This window comes from Crocodylus siamensis, chromosome 1 (assembly GCF_052110815.1).
Source record: "Crocodylus siamensis isolate JL-2025a chromosome 1, ASM5211081v1, whole genome shotgun sequence".
NCBI classification, from domain to species: Eukaryota; Metazoa; Chordata; order Crocodylia; family Crocodylidae; genus Crocodylus; species Crocodylus siamensis.
The window spans coordinates 94,960,835-94,976,794 of record NC_143395.1 but is presented as its reverse complement, the minus strand read 5'-3'; the positions used below and the strand labels follow the sequence as shown (position 1 = coordinate 94,976,794).

The 15,960-nt window shown below is 43.7% G+C and overlaps 1 protein-coding gene across 1 annotated transcript in view; it reads left to right on the top strand.

Annotated features, from left to right (window-relative positions):
• Positions 1-15,960, top strand: part of FRK (fyn related Src family tyrosine kinase) — a 90,381-nt gene that overhangs the window by 33,642 nt on the left and 40,779 nt on the right. The window contains exon 2 of the mRNA XM_090038305.1: positions 9,110-9,231. Within this exon, the coding sequence (XP_089894431.1) occupies positions 9,110-9,231 (122 nt within the window). The remainder of the gene's footprint in view (positions 1-9,109; positions 9,232-15,960) is intronic.

Sequence of the window (15,960 nt, the reverse complement as noted above, 5' to 3'; positions counted from 1 at the left end):
CATGTCTCTAGCCTATTTCTTTTACTCTTTTAAAGGATCAACTGCTTTTAAGCTGCATTGAAGCAGAGCCCACAATATTCCATATTTACCTGAGAGTCTTTGCTACAAGAGAGATACAAGGGACTTTCTGAACCATCATGACCAGTCCTCTGCAATAGCATTCAGTCGTACAATAGATAAGGGTGTCACATCGCTTTACATGAAGTGTCCCAACAGCAATGTAAAAAAAGTGATCCAAAGTGTTAAATTATTATGCCTGGTTTTAAGCCCCTGATTACTTATAGACATAAAAGCCCCATTAAAATTTTCATAAACTGCAAAAGTATATTTCCCCAAGCAGAAGTGGTGCATCTACAAGTGTGCTTTAAAGCACATTAGCCTATTTTTATTGCACATTAAAGCATCACTAGAGGCTCCTTCCTATACAGGTGCACGGATTCTGCTTCAACATGCTGGAAATCCAGCATGTTGGAGCAGACTCGATTAATCGGAGTGTGCAAATTGATGTGCTCTGGCAGCCTTTCGTGTCACCTGTACCAATGTCCCAGCAAGTTTCCATGCTGAAAAAAATGGCAGCAGGGCACTTTGAAATAAAACACGATTGATGAGCTTTAATTCAAAGTGCCTTGCCGCCATTTTTTCAGTGTGGGCGTGCATGGGGGGGACACTGATACATGTGACAGATAGGCACTTTTAATGAGGGTGGCTTGCTAATTAATTAAAGTTCCCAGTGCCATGTCACACAGCACATATAAAAATGCTCTAAAAAAACATTCTGTTTAGTTAATGCACATTAAAATCGGCTAATGTGCATTAAGCTTCACTTTAAAAACTGTGCTCTTCAGTTAATGCACATTAAGACAGGCTAATGCACTTTTTTCCTAATGCCTCACAATGGAGGTACTAGATTGAACGTGCATTAATGCACTTGTAGATGTGCTCAAGAAGATCTATAGTTTGAAAAAATACTAGCCCCATTCAGGAATTGGAGCCCTATTGAAAAGAGCACTTACATGTTTGCTGATTTTTAAGTACATGTTTTAAAACCTACTGAATTAAAAGAGACACAAGACTGGACCCATTTAAGGACACAGGCACTAAATGAAATATAGGTCCAGAATCATAATCTCACTTCTCCCCACCAACATCTCCCATTCAGCAGCTGCCTAACTCTGCAGGTACATATAGTCATTTATTGCCCTTCTTTTTGACCTGAAAGACACCTGCAAATTCCCCGGGAGCCTGTAGCTCTCTGTATGCATACCCAGAACAACCTTGGCCTGAGTACTTAGGTTCCTGCCTAAGTTCCCTTGAGATACAGGAGCCAGGCGGGGGGGCACCCTGACAGGTTTGATTTGATAGGAGTACTTTGAGCATGCCTAACACACATTGGCAGGCTGGGCTTTTCACAAAATTTCAGTGTGATGGTTTTATTTTTAAAACACAGCCGGACAGGAAGAGTTGCTCTACCTTCTATTTAATAGCCTGTGGCTTAGAGCCTACACTCAGAAAATAAGAGACCTGGTTTAATTTCCTCCCTAGCCTGAGAAGAATCAGATTTATCATCAACCTTCCACAAACTGGAATAGTCAAGTTCCAGTTTGACATGGTCTGGGTGGCTTCTGGCAAGGGCTTTCCCTGTGCCTGTGCCAGGGCTAGGTAGCTGGGAGCTGCACTCATGCCACTGCCACTTCTCCCAGCTCCTTGGCTCCTCACTGGAACGTGGGTACAGCTTCCAGTTAGTGGGATGCACTGCTGGAGCCAGGCAGCTGGAAGCTGTCTGCTTTGCCGCAGCTTCAGCCTTGCATTTGAGTGGCAGTGGGGAGGGAGAAGTGGTAGCAGTGTGGATACAGCTTCCGGCTGCCCAGCCCCAGTGCAGCTCCTCACCAGCTGGAAGCTGCACCCACCCTGCAGCCAGGGGGAGGTAAGGGGGCTGCAGGAGCAAGTGCTCAGCTGAATGTTGCTGGACTCTGACACAGCTCCTCACTGCTTAACCCCATGCAGATGCAGACATAGGCAAAACCCTCAGGCTCTAAGCGCCAAATCCAGTGGCTCCATGGGCTGTATCTGGCCCCTGGGCCACTTGTTGCCAACTCCTGTCCTGTGAGAATCCTTCACTCTTCTAGTTCAAACTGGAAAACTGGGTAAGATGAATGGAGCCAATGGAGATCATAGAGAAGGTAGTATGGTCATGTAATATAGTGGTTAGGGCACCAGCTCAGAAGCTGAAATCCTGTGGTTCTGGTCCTTTTATCCACTCTTTATATATCTTACATTAAATGGCCATTAGATAAAAAGAAACAAAGACCAATAAGAAACAAACAAAAAAACACCAAGGCGTGCCCCCTGCCCTCCCAGTGATCATAGAAAGAAACTTGAAAGCAGGGATCAGCACTAAGGACTTCTTTTAAGGTTCCTGACTTCACCACTAGACATAGTATTTGTTTCCTCTGGTTTGCTTTCCTTCCAGCTTTATGAATCTTTACTGCATTTCAGCTTCATCATGAAAATTTGAGAATGCTCTGGCACAGACTCAATCTAGTGGCTAGGCCATTTTGGATGGTAGGTGATGTGGATTTGAAACCCTGAAGGCTGGGAAAGAACAAATTCCAGGTCTTCCACTTCTTGGACAAATGGTTTAAGTACTGCACAATCATTGCTTTTGGTTGACTCTTAAGAGTGCACTGATTAATTCATTCATATATTTGTAGATGATTGTTTTGAGAGGAGGATTCCAGTTCTGGATCCCAAATAGATGAAAAAAGTGACTTCCTTGCAGTTCTGAGCACAAGCAAGTGGCAGGAATTTGGACATACTCCCATTTTCAAAATTTCTTGTTGGTAGCTTTAGATGGTTTCCTGTTTAGATTGTAAATTTTTGGGATTGCCCTACTAAGATGCCTAACTTCTCCCTGTACTACACACAGAGTCAAGCAGCTTATTTTGGGGTTTGGCTCTAAGGATCAGATGTCTAAATGTTAGGTATTGTGACACTTAACTTGTAGGCAATCAAGTACTTTATTTTGGATTTTAATTGATTTTCCAAATCAGTGTCTCTGCTAATGTAATGTTATGGCTGTGATTTTACATACAAAGGCTTAATGGAATTTTAAGCTGTATTTCCCAAATGAGCCATAAATTGGTCTCCTCTTACATATGCAGTACTTTGTATTATTAAGTATGTTTTTTGACTTTAATGCTTTAATATAGTGTGTGCATTTATATATAGATAGTATGAAATGGGCGAAGAATACAAATGAGCTTCCTGACCAACTTGCTTTCTTTTTTTTTCTCTTCTTCACAAGCTATGCTTCATTTGTCTTTATTATATGACATTAGATTTATAATAGTAGTTATTTAGACTGCCAGCCAAAATATGCTCTTCTAAGAGCTTGAAGGGAAGTTTCACTTTTCTCTGAAAAAAATATATGACATTTCACTCCTCTTTTAACGTCTTATTCCTAAAACATATAATTTTATTTTGTTTACTGTTACTGGAATGAACTCATACTGTCCACAGATTTGACAGAGAAATATCAGTTCACTTATCTGAAAAAAATGTAGTTTAAAATGGTTTGGCTGTGTTCTATTTGGAACAAGTTTTATATTGTTCAGTGAGGTCCTCATTTATTTACTGGGACAGCTTACATTTTATATGATATTTGAGTAGTGGATTGAATTAGTACCTTGTCCTCCCCTTATGCATTTGATCAGTGTTTCTGTCAGTGGATTTGCATATTTATTGATTCATTTATTTTCCAGAGCACATGTAACTAAAGAATCACTCTATCTCTAGCACTTAAAATAGCTGACAGCTTACAGGAAGTTATTCAAAATCTCCTTTGCCAAGTAAGTATCAAGGCCTTCTTGGAGTGGTTTACAAGGAGCTTTTTTCTTTATGGAGCCATTTTTGATTTTTTAGCTCAGTGGTGCTCAACCTTTCAGCTCTGCCACATAGATGAGGGGTGTGGAGCAGCCTGCAGGCTGTATTCCTTGTGGGATTGGCATGCCTGGATTGGGCCCTGAACAGCTGTACACTAGCATGCCCAGATAAGGCCTAATGCTGCCTCAGCCTGGCCCCACATGCCCAGTTTAGGACCCACACTGCCTTGGCACAGCCACATGCACTGGATTTCAGTCCCACAATACCCCAACACTACAAACCCAATCTAGCAATTTGTCTGGCCTGCCAGGTTCCCCACAGATCTGGACATCTGGCAGGAGGCAAATGGCAATTAATGCTGCCACCACTTCCCTACTGTCAAATTTGCAGACCCTTGGGAGGCCCAGCAGGCTGGCTGACATGGTCCCATAAGCCAGATATGGTTTACAGGCTCAGGATTGAACATTACTGTTTTATCTGGCTTTTTTACAGTACTTTAGCTATAGGAGTCTGCATATGTAACTTTTCTATTACTATAAGGGAAAAAGCAGTGTTTTTGCCTTACTTGCAGTTTCATCGAAAGTATTGAAAAATCAGAGGACTGATATATAATTGAGCTTGTCTGAGGTGAGAAGTTTATGGCATGTAAAACTACTTAATGTATTGTTATAACTAAGCAAAGCAAATATGCAGTTTCATTGTGGCCAAATATGTCTACGTATGTCATCTTCTAGTTCTTCATTCTTGAAATATTGCTCATACTCTCAATCAAACAAGCAAAATATTTTCATTTGAATGTTTCATCTTGTGTTCTAATTTATTTCCTTAATTCCTGTTTATAATTCTAAACATTCCAGGTAGTAAAGTAATTTGTTGATGACTATTTCTGACTTTTTCACTGGTATCAGTAGGTAACTGTTGATCCTCTGGACCATGGTGTATGCATAAGTGGTCTAGTCAGGTGCCTGATGAATCCACCTATGGCTGGCAAGGCCAATTCCAGAGCAACACAGCTTGTTACAAGTTTCATAGATCCATGTGCTGTCTGAGCTGGAGTCCAAGTTTACAGCACACTGCTTTCTTTTTCACTTTGCTTTCATCCTCTGGATCAAAGCAGCTTCATGTTGTTCTGCACCCAGTACCAGATGTTCTTTCCAGATCAGAAGGGATTCCGCGTGTTCCTCCCATCTTTCTACATTGATGTGGAATGACTTCATACCATTTTTGCACACATCATTGTACTGCCATAGAGGGTGATCTTACTTTCTAGAGGTGTACAAAATATTCTTGGAGATATGGTCTCCCCGCATTCTCCAGACATGGCCAATCCATGACAACCTCTTCTTGATAGTGGTTTCTAAGTGTGTCAGTCCTGCACACTCTAGCATCTCTTTCTTTGTTTGTCTTCCCACTTCATTTGCAAGGTCTTACACAGACATCTTAGGTGGAAGCTGTTCAAAATCTTGATGTGCCTACCATATATAGTCCATGTTTCTGAACCATAAAGCAGGGATGACAGTGTGGCAGAAGGCTTGGTGTTACTGCCACTTTAAGAAGCAGGCAGGTTAGCACTGAGGTGGCCTGCAGGCACAGCCAGGATTGATTATGGAGTCAGCTGACCTTGGAGGCAGGCTAGGCTTAGGTGGGATATAAGCCCAGACATGAAAGGAGCCAGCAATAACATCTTGGAGTCTGCTGATAGAAAACGACCTTAGCAGGATGACTGAAGCTCTAGAACATCAGCTTGGAGAGCACAGCAAGAAGGAACATGGAGGTTTGGGGAGGGACTAAAGGGGAGGAGGAGGTCCCTAGGTACCCAGGGAGGGGTGTGGAGCCCAAATTGAGAGGCTGAGAGTGTGGGACCAAAGGGGGCCCACGAACCACAGACAAGGAAGGAAACATCAATGAGGCATGGGGGATGGTGTACGGATGGAACAGAGCCATGCAATTAGCCCATATGGCAGGGACTACATGCACTTGGTAATCTGGGAAGCCCTGGGGCAGCCTCCCTTCTATACAAATAACATCAAGGCATGGTGGGAGACTAAAGGGGTCATTGCCCCCAGAAAGTGAGAGCAGAGAATCCAGGGGATTCATAACCAATCCTGAAGAGGCACACTGCCACAGACAGCACTCAAGTCTCATAGATTTGCATCTTTACCTTAAGTACTTAGTTCATAGTTTGGTGTTATTCCATGCATGTTTTTATAATGGGTGGAAATTCATAGCTGCTTTTCTGATTCTATTAGTCCATTCAGTCTTAACTCAAGTAACAAAAGCCATCAATGGTGCCAGGAGATTTACCCCCGGGAGTGATGTCAGATACTGCCACCCCCCTTGGTACATGATCGCAGTGTCCTTGAGACTAATTGTCAACTCAAAGCTCTTGCGTGACTCAGAAAATCAGCCCAAGAAATTTTGCAGGGAAGATTTACTGTGGGCAATCAAGGCTACATCCTCCATAAACAGGGAATCTCTTAGAACCAGCTCTTTGACTTTGGTTTTTGCTCTAACCTTGCAATGTTAAACAAATGTCCATCTAGTGTGTTTCAAAGATAAATGCCATCATGCTGTCTTTGAATGCATGAAGAAGTAGGAATGAAAAGGTAGATATTAAAGGGAACTGGGACTAAGACACTCCCTTTGTTTCACCCCATTATCAGTGTCAAAGGCATTTTGATTCTTTGTTTTCATATACTACAGTTGCCTTTATACCTTGATGTAATGAACAAATGATGTTCAACAGTTTGGGGGGACAACCCAGTTTCTTCACAATAGTGAAAAGGCCCTGTCTGTTGAAGGGGTATAGGCTGTATCAGATTTATCCAAAGAACCATGTCTGTCTGTTGAAGGCCTTCATCAGATTGATGATGGCTATGTACAGTGGTATTCATTTTTCTCGACATTTCTTTTGCAGTTGCTTGACCATGTCAGTGGTGTAGCATCCTGAGCAAAACCTGCATTAGCTTTCAGGATAAATTCTTTCACCTAGAGAAGGGGTTCCCAACATTTGAAATTAAAAGAAAAAGAAGCGGGCATCAATATGAATATTAATATTTAGAATTTAGAATCCTGGATATGCTCATGTGCATAGTTTTGTTTGGGGAGGGAGTTGTAAGCACCAATCCATCACTGCATCAATCAGACTGACTCAGTCCCATTTTGGCGGCCATTGTGTACAGCCTATGAAACTTTTTTTGAAGTGTTGCTGTTCTGAGGTCAATCAGCAGTGACAGCATTTTTTAATGGAATAATGATTTTTACTGATTGTGAAAATGCATGCTGGCACTGGAATAAACCTCGGGGGGCGCCATGGCGCCCGCAGGCACTGTGTTGGGAACCACTGACCTAGAGATCCCAGCCTATGGAACACAATGCAATTGGCAACTTCTCTGATGTTCAACAGGGAAATACTTCTATAACCATCAACAATCACTTCTATTCCCCTTGTTTTGTATAATTATACAAAACAAGCACCTTTGAAATTTTGTGGTACCACTTCCTCTTTCCAACAGAGCAGTATAACTTCATGGAGTACTCTTCAAGTACTCTGCTGTTGGCACATTTGTAGATTTCAGCAAGCAAACAGTCACTGCTGGATGCCTTGTTCCCCAGGGTCAATTTAATGGCTTTCTGCAAATCTTCTAATGTAGGCTCGTTGTCCAAAACCATCATAACTTTGAATTGTGGTAATCCTTTGAGTTTTTTGTTTGATTTCAGTCTCAGAATTCCACAGTATTCAGTCCAGTCCTGATGTTGTTTTTGTTTATCAGTGATGCCATTTCCATTTAAGTCTTTCAGTGGAACTGTTTTCTAAATAACTGGACCAATCTCATTTGAAACCTCGGTAAATTCTGTGGCTATCAGCTGCTTTCCAAAATTCATTGCAGAGTTTCAGCCAAAAATTTTCAGCATGCTTTCCAACCTCCTTTTGCATTTCACTTTGAGCCTTTCTCAGATTTTCCAGGGTGATGGTATTGGGCGATTTACTGTAGATGATTAGTGCTTTTTGTTGTCAACTAGTGGCAGAAGGGTTGGAGAGTTCTCTTCAAATCAGTCTGTATTTTTCTTGCATTTTTTGCCAAATGCTGTTACAGCAGTATTGTATATGTTAATTGTTAAGCTTTTCCCCAAAAAGGAATTTGTTGATAACTATTTCTGACTTTATCATTGGTAGTAGACGAAACAATTCAGTAGCAGAGTAAGCAACTTACATGTCACATAATACATTGATTTTTTTCTGGTCATTTGCATATCAGGCTTATCAGTAATGAATTAAAAAGGACTTCCTGGTAACGCAAATGGATAAACATACCACAATTCTTATAACTGTCCATCACTCTTAGTTTGAAGGAGGGACGGGGCTGACCTCAGAGTTTGATTAGTCTGTTAGCGAGGAACTAAACAGCTCCACCTGAGAATACTGAATAATCAACTTATTTCTTTGTCAGGTTAATTCTTGTATCAAAGAAAACCGTAAAATCAGCTAACCTTCACTTTCAGAGTTCCAGCTGAAACAATGCTTCTGACACAGTGTTTGTAAATCAGAGGTGTTAACATGTGTGAAATGGTATACATCTACTGTAAAATGAGCTGATTTTTATAGGCCATAAACAGATGTTCAAGATTTTTCAGTGATGTGGGAAAGACACTGCTTTTACACATATATCTAACAGCAGTAGGATTGAAATTACTCCCAGTCAGTCATTTTGTAAATTAAGTAGGAGCTGGAGGAGTAAAGAATCTCTTCAATATAACTTAGTTCATTTAAAAATAGTTTGTTTAATTCAGTACAAATATAATTAATCAAATATAAAAGAAGGTTATTGATAAATATATATATATATATCCTTGTATAAATTAAATAGGATTTGACACCAAATATTTTTAAAAACTATATAAAGATATTTAGCTGAGTCTTGTCTTCAGATAAGAGCTCTTTCTCACAGGTGGAAATTAGGGCCCATGGAAATTAATAGGACTTTTGACATCGACCTACATTAGGGTTGAGTTGTTTTTATTCTCCAGAGTTGCAGGTCATAGTTCCTAAGAACATGAGGGTGTTTTCTTTTCAGTGACCAAATAAAAATGCTATCAAAATACCACTTCATTTGTTTGGAAAAAAATAACATATGCCAGGTTGTATGCTTAGTAGAGTGTAACTGTCTCTTAAGGTAATTATTACTGACTGGTAAATTAATTTTATTATTTTTCTTCCCTTGTTTAGATGGTTTTTTGGCTCGATCAAACGAGCAGATGCAGAGAAACAACTGCTTTACCCTGGAAACCAGAAAGGAGCCTTCCTAATTCGAGAAAGTGAAAGTTTAAAAGGAGAATTCTCACTTTCAGGTATTAGTTTTCATCTGAAGAAATGTCTTAAGAGCTCCTCATTTAGCCTATTTTTTCCCTGTCTTCTCAAGTGATAAACTGTGTGAGTGAGAGTGGAATTAAAATCTGTAATAATCTCTTCTTCCCAGGAGATATATAAAAGAAAAGTTGGCAAGAACCAGTAGGCTCTACTAACTTTTTTATTTTATAACTCTTTATTTATTAATATGCACAAAATAGAAATTAACTTTTTTGTACTTATTGTTTTTCATTTTTTCCAGCTGCCTTGAAATTGAACTGTTTTCATAATTAAAAACCACAAGTATATTACATTTGTAGACTAATCACTGATGGGTACACACAGTGAAAATTAAACACATGTTGGCAGATCTAAGTGGGTTATGAAAACAGAAGAACTTCTGTTACAATATGTCCTTGGAATTTATATTGATCTTTTATGACAGAGGATTGCATAGCTACAATTAGAAACATGTGATCAGATTTCAGCAAAAAAGTTAGTTTAATCTCTGTTAGTGGGTTTGTTTCTTTGTTCACTCAAAGTCCATTATTCTGGCTTCAAAACATAGAACTGGCTTCATGATAAAACTCTTACATAAAAGACTGGACTACCAGAAAGGTAGTTTTACATGCACACAGGCACACACATGTGCACACACATTTTGTTCTGAAAGATACTAGTCCTAATGGGTATCATTATTCCATGATGGATTTTGCCTGCCACAAGTCAGACATTGCTCACAAACAGTCTAGTGATTCTTTGGGGGTTTTTTTGCTTTGGGATTGTTGCCAATACTTCATTACTTCAGTAAAGCATTTTGTTGTTACTGGAGTGGATTACAGCATAAGTTGAGGAACAAGACGGTAGGCTAATTTCACTGTGACACCATGGAAACTTCATCCACGAGTGTTAGCCTGCTGACAGGATACACGATGATCAAGGTGGGGGTGATCACCTTCCCATAGTTGGAGAAGATCTTGTGGGGGGAAAACCTAGAGAGGCTGAATATCTACAAGTCAGCAGGACTGGATGAACTACACCAGAGACTGCTAAAATTGGCCATCGATATCAGCCTCAAAAATCTCTATAGGTGCACCCCTAGTGACCACTTTTCCCCATAACATAATATCTTCTGCAAGCTTGGCCAGCACGCTTTCCACATCCTCATCTAAATCATAGATAAAGATGTTGAACAGCATGGGGTCAAGAACTGAATCCTGTGGGACACCACTGGCTACCTCCTGCCAAGACGATACAGACCCATCCAATAACATGCTTTGGGTTCGATCCCTTAGCCATTTCCCAATCCACCTGACCATGCACTCTGCCAGCCAACAATCCCCACCCCCCACCTTTTATTTTATAACAGCAACATTGGGGACCATATAAAAGGTCTTTTTAAAATCCAAGTATATGACATCAACTGCATCTCCCACATCTAAGTGGTTCATTATTTGATCATAGAAGAAGACAAGATTGGTCAGACATGACCTGCCCACAACAAAACCACATTTGCTATCCTTCAGCATCCTGCCTTCTGCTAGTTTCTCATAAATGGACTTCTTGATAATTTTTCAAAAATTTTACCCAGCATGGAGGTCAAACGGATAGGCCTATAGTTTCCCAATCCTCCTTCTTTCCCTTCTTAAAAATTGGCACCGTGTTGACTCTTTTCCAGTTTTCTGGGACCTCTCCTAAGCACCATGAGCCTTCAAATACCTTTGCCAATGGTCCTGCAATGACTCTATTCAATTCCCTCAGCACTCTCAGATGTAGTCCATCCAGTTCAGTTAACTTTTCTTCCTTTCCCCCAATAAAAAATACTTTTATTATTAATATGATCTAAGAGACTGTCAAAAAGTGTTTTTATCCTCTATAAAAAAACTCTCTAGCTGAATGAAAAAAGGAATAAGGAATATAGTTAAACAGGGGCCTTATTTAATGCTTTGTATCTAAACTATTATCAGGTTTTTGTCTTCCTCTGTATCTTTATAAAAGCATTAAAAAATGTAATGGTGGCTGTTTGCCATGAGAGCAAGCAGGTTGTGGTATCTGTGTGTGTGACACTTAAAATTGTGTTTAATTGTATAAAGTTGTATAATGACAGGGTTATGTTAATCTCTTTAGCTCCCTGGCCCAAGCATTGCATATGAAGTAACTAATAATCAAAAACCTGTGAAAAAGGTTTCTTTCCAAGCCCCCACGATTAAAAAAATAAGAGTTCCCTGCTAATTCCTCACCAATGCATGTAAAATATAAGGGACTCAAAAATAGATGAATATTCTAATGGTCTTTATTGGAAATGGAAATGAAAGGTTCATTTTAAAAGATGAGCGTTTTTAAAGATGTCACTGTGGAAAGAAATCATATTTCATAAATGGCAAATAAGAATTAGAATTAAAAGCAGTTAAACTAGGAACACATCAAACTGTAGATAGGCCAGTGGGCTGCATTGTTATCAATTAAACTGGTTGACATTTTTAAAACATATATTTCCATTAAAAAAATGTACATATTGTAGGAGAAACTTTTATGTTGATATCTCCATCATCTGGTGTAAAACGTATTAAATTTTAAACATGTTGGTGCCATTTTAGGCATCGTCTCTTTTTAATTAAAAGCTATAATTTAGATGTGTTCAATTTAATTGAATGTCATTGCCAATAATAGCAGGATTCTCTTCCTTTTTTTTCTTCCCTGGGATAATGGCATCTAAAAGATAGATTGTATTTAATGGCAATGTAATCTTGTTCTTTGAAAAAAAAAGAAACCAACCAGATATATTATTACCGTGTATTATTTTATACATAAAATTAAAACACAGATTTATTTGTTATCAAACCTTCAATGAAAGAAGCCCTACCTTTCTTCAGTAAATTGCATGGATATAGGGTATTCAGGATGCTTAATGCTTATCTGCCTTCAGGTTTCTGTGTAAAGATCACCCTGTCCCTTTCCATAGGGATAAGCATGTGCTAGTGAAGGGGTAGGCAAAATATGGCCTGTGGGATGATATGGCTCATGGAAGCTCTTTATCTGGCCTGTGGAGGGTCCCTCAGTCTCACCTGGCCTAGGTAGTGTTTGGCTGTGGCATGTTCTGCCACACTCTGGCACGCAGCAGGGCTGGGGCAGCTCCGCAGCTGAACTGCCTTTCTAGGCAGCCCAGGCAGCAGTGGCTCCTTCCAGATGCTACTGCCACTGGCCCAGGTCCCACGGTACTGGTGGTAACCCGTGTGCACAGTCCTGACCTGGCCCGCCTCGTGCCTACTCCAGACTCACCTGTGCTGGGCAGCAGTGGTGGCCAGGCAGAAACTGATGCTCAGCACCGGGGAAAAGTGGTCCCTCCCCCTCGCCAATGCTGGACCCTTCCAGCTGCAGCCACCCAGAGCCTGCACCGGGCTGTCCTGTATCTCTGCCACTGTCACTACCCGCTCCAGGCTGCCCAGTGGGGCAGTGGTGAGAGCGCAGAGCCAGACACAGGGCAGCCTGGGTGCAGGTTCTTGGTGGCTGCGTTAGGAAGAGCCTGGCAGCATTGTGGGGGAGGGGATTCTTTTCCTCCATGCTGAGCAACCGTTTCTTCCCTGCCCCTGCCACTGCCACTGCCACTGCCACTGCCATTGTCTAGTGCAGGTGGGTCTGGAGTAGTTGTAGGGTGGGCTGGGTTAGGGCTATGTGCGCAGGTCCCCACTGGTACCGTGGAGTTGGGGCCAGTAGCAGCAGCATCTGAAAGGAGCCACCACTGCCTGGGCTACTTAGAAAGGTAGACACCCCAGCCCCTCTGTGTGCCCACAGGTGGCAGGAAGTGCCATAGGCAGGTGATGCAGTACAAGTGTGGGGCGGGCTGTGTGCATGGATTCTGGCTGGTCTCCAATTGGGGTGAGTCCAGAGTGGATGTGGGGTGGGGCTGGGGCTGCGTGCTCATGGTGGTGGTGGGGGGGTGCCGCAGGGCATGTAGGCTCCAGGCTTTTACTGGATGGGTGCTGACTAGCTCAGGGGGGCATATGCAGAGGGCTCCCATGCATACCCCACCAAACCCATAAACCCTCCCCTGAAAACCCCACAACCACGTCCTTCCCCACACACAATCACACACCCCACAAACACTGCACTCAACCACACCCTCCTCCCCCCCAAACTCCACCCCCTTCCCTACATGCACCCCCCACACCCACACACCCACCCACACCCACACACCTCTGAGGGAAGTCCTGCTCACTGCTATGTGCACACACCCCACCACACACATGTACTCTCCCCGCACCCCACCGCGTAAGCCCCACTCTTCTGTTTAGGAAGGTTTGCAAAGAAATGTAAAAGATAGCTGCAGACAGTGGACACTAATGGGGAGGGAGTTATATGAAAGGGAAGCTAGGAAAAAATTGCCCAACAATTTTCAAATCTGTCCCCTTGTCAAGCTGTACATCTATCTGACAGGCTTAAGGACTTTCATGGCAAGGGCTTAAGGATTGCACCTTTGGTTCAAAGGCGGTCTTGTGTTCTGTGTATGCCCAGTTCTTAGCACAATACCTCCAACCTATTTGGGGGCTTTAAAATAACAACTGCTTGTCATACATCAGGCTAATCTCCCCCACACTGTTGATTGCCTCTGGACCCAGTGAAACTTAAGTAATGCATAGAACAGCTGTTTGCAGATTTTGTAGACACAGAGCATCCATGCAGTAATGCACATGTAGACAGCTGACTGGAGGCAAATCTGCTCCCAGTCAGCCGGCCACCATAGAGCGGGAGATTGCTCTCTGCCCCTGGGAGCTGTCTGATGCCAGGGCAGGCTCTACCACTGCACCCTGGGCAGGAACAATGTGCCAGCAGCAGGGAACTCCCAGCCATCAGTGACTGGTGCCTCCTGAATTGGGAAGGCACTTACCCCCCCAGTGGCCAGTCAGCAACTGGGGGGTGCCCCTCCACTGCCGATCGCACTGACTGGGGTGGGGAGGGGTCACCTGCAGCCAATCATGCTGATGAGGAAGTGCCAGCGGTGTGCCGCTGGCACTTCTGGGCTCATGCAATCGGCTGTGGGGGAACTCATCTCTTCCTAGTCAGCATGATTGGCCATGAGGGAACTATGAAGATCACTTCTCCTGGCACCCTTTCTCCCTGGCCAGCACTCTCAGGGGGAGCACCAGCACTCTTGCCCACCCCCCTGCCCATCGCCTAAGCAGGGAATGCTGCTGTCAGGGGGTGCACCAGTGCTCTCAGGGGGTGCATGTACACCCCTGTGCATCTCCTACACATCACCACCGCTCCCAGCCCCTGCTGAGAAATTGCAGGGCCCTGGGCTGGGAGATAAGGATCTCCCAGCCCAAGTCCCATGGTTGGGTGATCAGGGCTGGGAGATCCTTCAACAGATCTGCAGTCACAGGACCGGGGCTGGGAGATTTTTCTCTCCCAGTGGAGCTGGCACTGGGAGAGAAGAATCTCTCAGGCTGGGTTCCACAACCATGGGGACTTGGGCTGCGAGATAAAGAATTCCCAGCCCAGGCCCTGAAATCATGGTGTGGAGGATGGGAGCTCCCTGCTGCCAGGCCAGTGGGACATTGTCCTCATCTGGGCTCCAGTGGTGGAGCCTGCCATGGCAGCAGGCAGCTCCTAAGGGTAGGGAACAATGTACCTGAAGATATCTTTCTCCTGGCCCCTGAGCTAGCACCCAGGGGGAGCCTGGAGCTCCTTCTGGTTGCTGCAGGGGCCTGTTGCAGAGCTGCAGGAGTGGGAGTAGTCTGTAGCTAGGGCCAGCAAATCTGCTCCCAGGTCCCTGCATATGTAGACTTGTACACAGGAGAGTTTACTTGAGAGTAAACTGCTCACGGATTAAGATTGCATGTAGATGCGTCTACTTGGTGCGTCTACATGAGACACTTTGCTGTGAAGTAGCATAGTTTACTCTGCTATAAGTATGTTCATCTACACAGGTACATGCTTACTGTGCAGTAAACATTGCTAATTATGAGTAAATTTTCTACCTGCAAATGTAAGTAGCAAATTTACTCATGAGTAGTTACTGTGCAGTAATGCATGTGTAGATACCTGACCAGGAGCAAATCTGCTCCCAGTCAGCCAACAACCAGAGGGCAGGAGATTGCTCCCTGACTCCAGGAGCTGCCTGCTGCTGAGGTGGGCTCCACCACTGGAGCCTGGGTGGGGACTATGTCCCTTTTTCTAGCAGCAGGGAGCTCCAAGCCCCCCACTCCAACATTGTGATCAGGGAGCAGGGGCTGGGAGATTCTTATATCCCAGTGCCATCTTCATGACAGTGGGGCCAGCACTAAGAGATCCGTAACAAGCTCCCCAGCCTGTTCCCCACCCAGCTCTGCACTTATGGAGCTGAGCAGGGAACAGGCTCTCTAGCCCTTGCCCTGAGATCATGGAGCAGGGGCTGGAAACTGTCCCAGTTAGGGGAATGCCCCAGCCCTGTGCCTCAATCAGGTGATTAAGGCACGGGGTTTGGGAAGAGCTGCAGGGGTGGGGAATGTCTGAGCCCATTGCCCCATCCTCTGGTGGAGCAGCTAGTAGCAAGCCTCCGGCTGGGTGGGCAATCCCTGCCCAGCTGGGGGCTCACTGCTAGCTGCCCCACCAGTGGATTGGGACAGGGGCTGGGACCTGCCCCTCTGTAGCTCTTTCCAAGTCTCCTGCCCAGATCAGGGAGCTGGGACTAGGAGCTACCTGCTTCTGGGGCAGGGGGACATTGTCTTTGCCCCAGCAGGAGGCATCCCCTT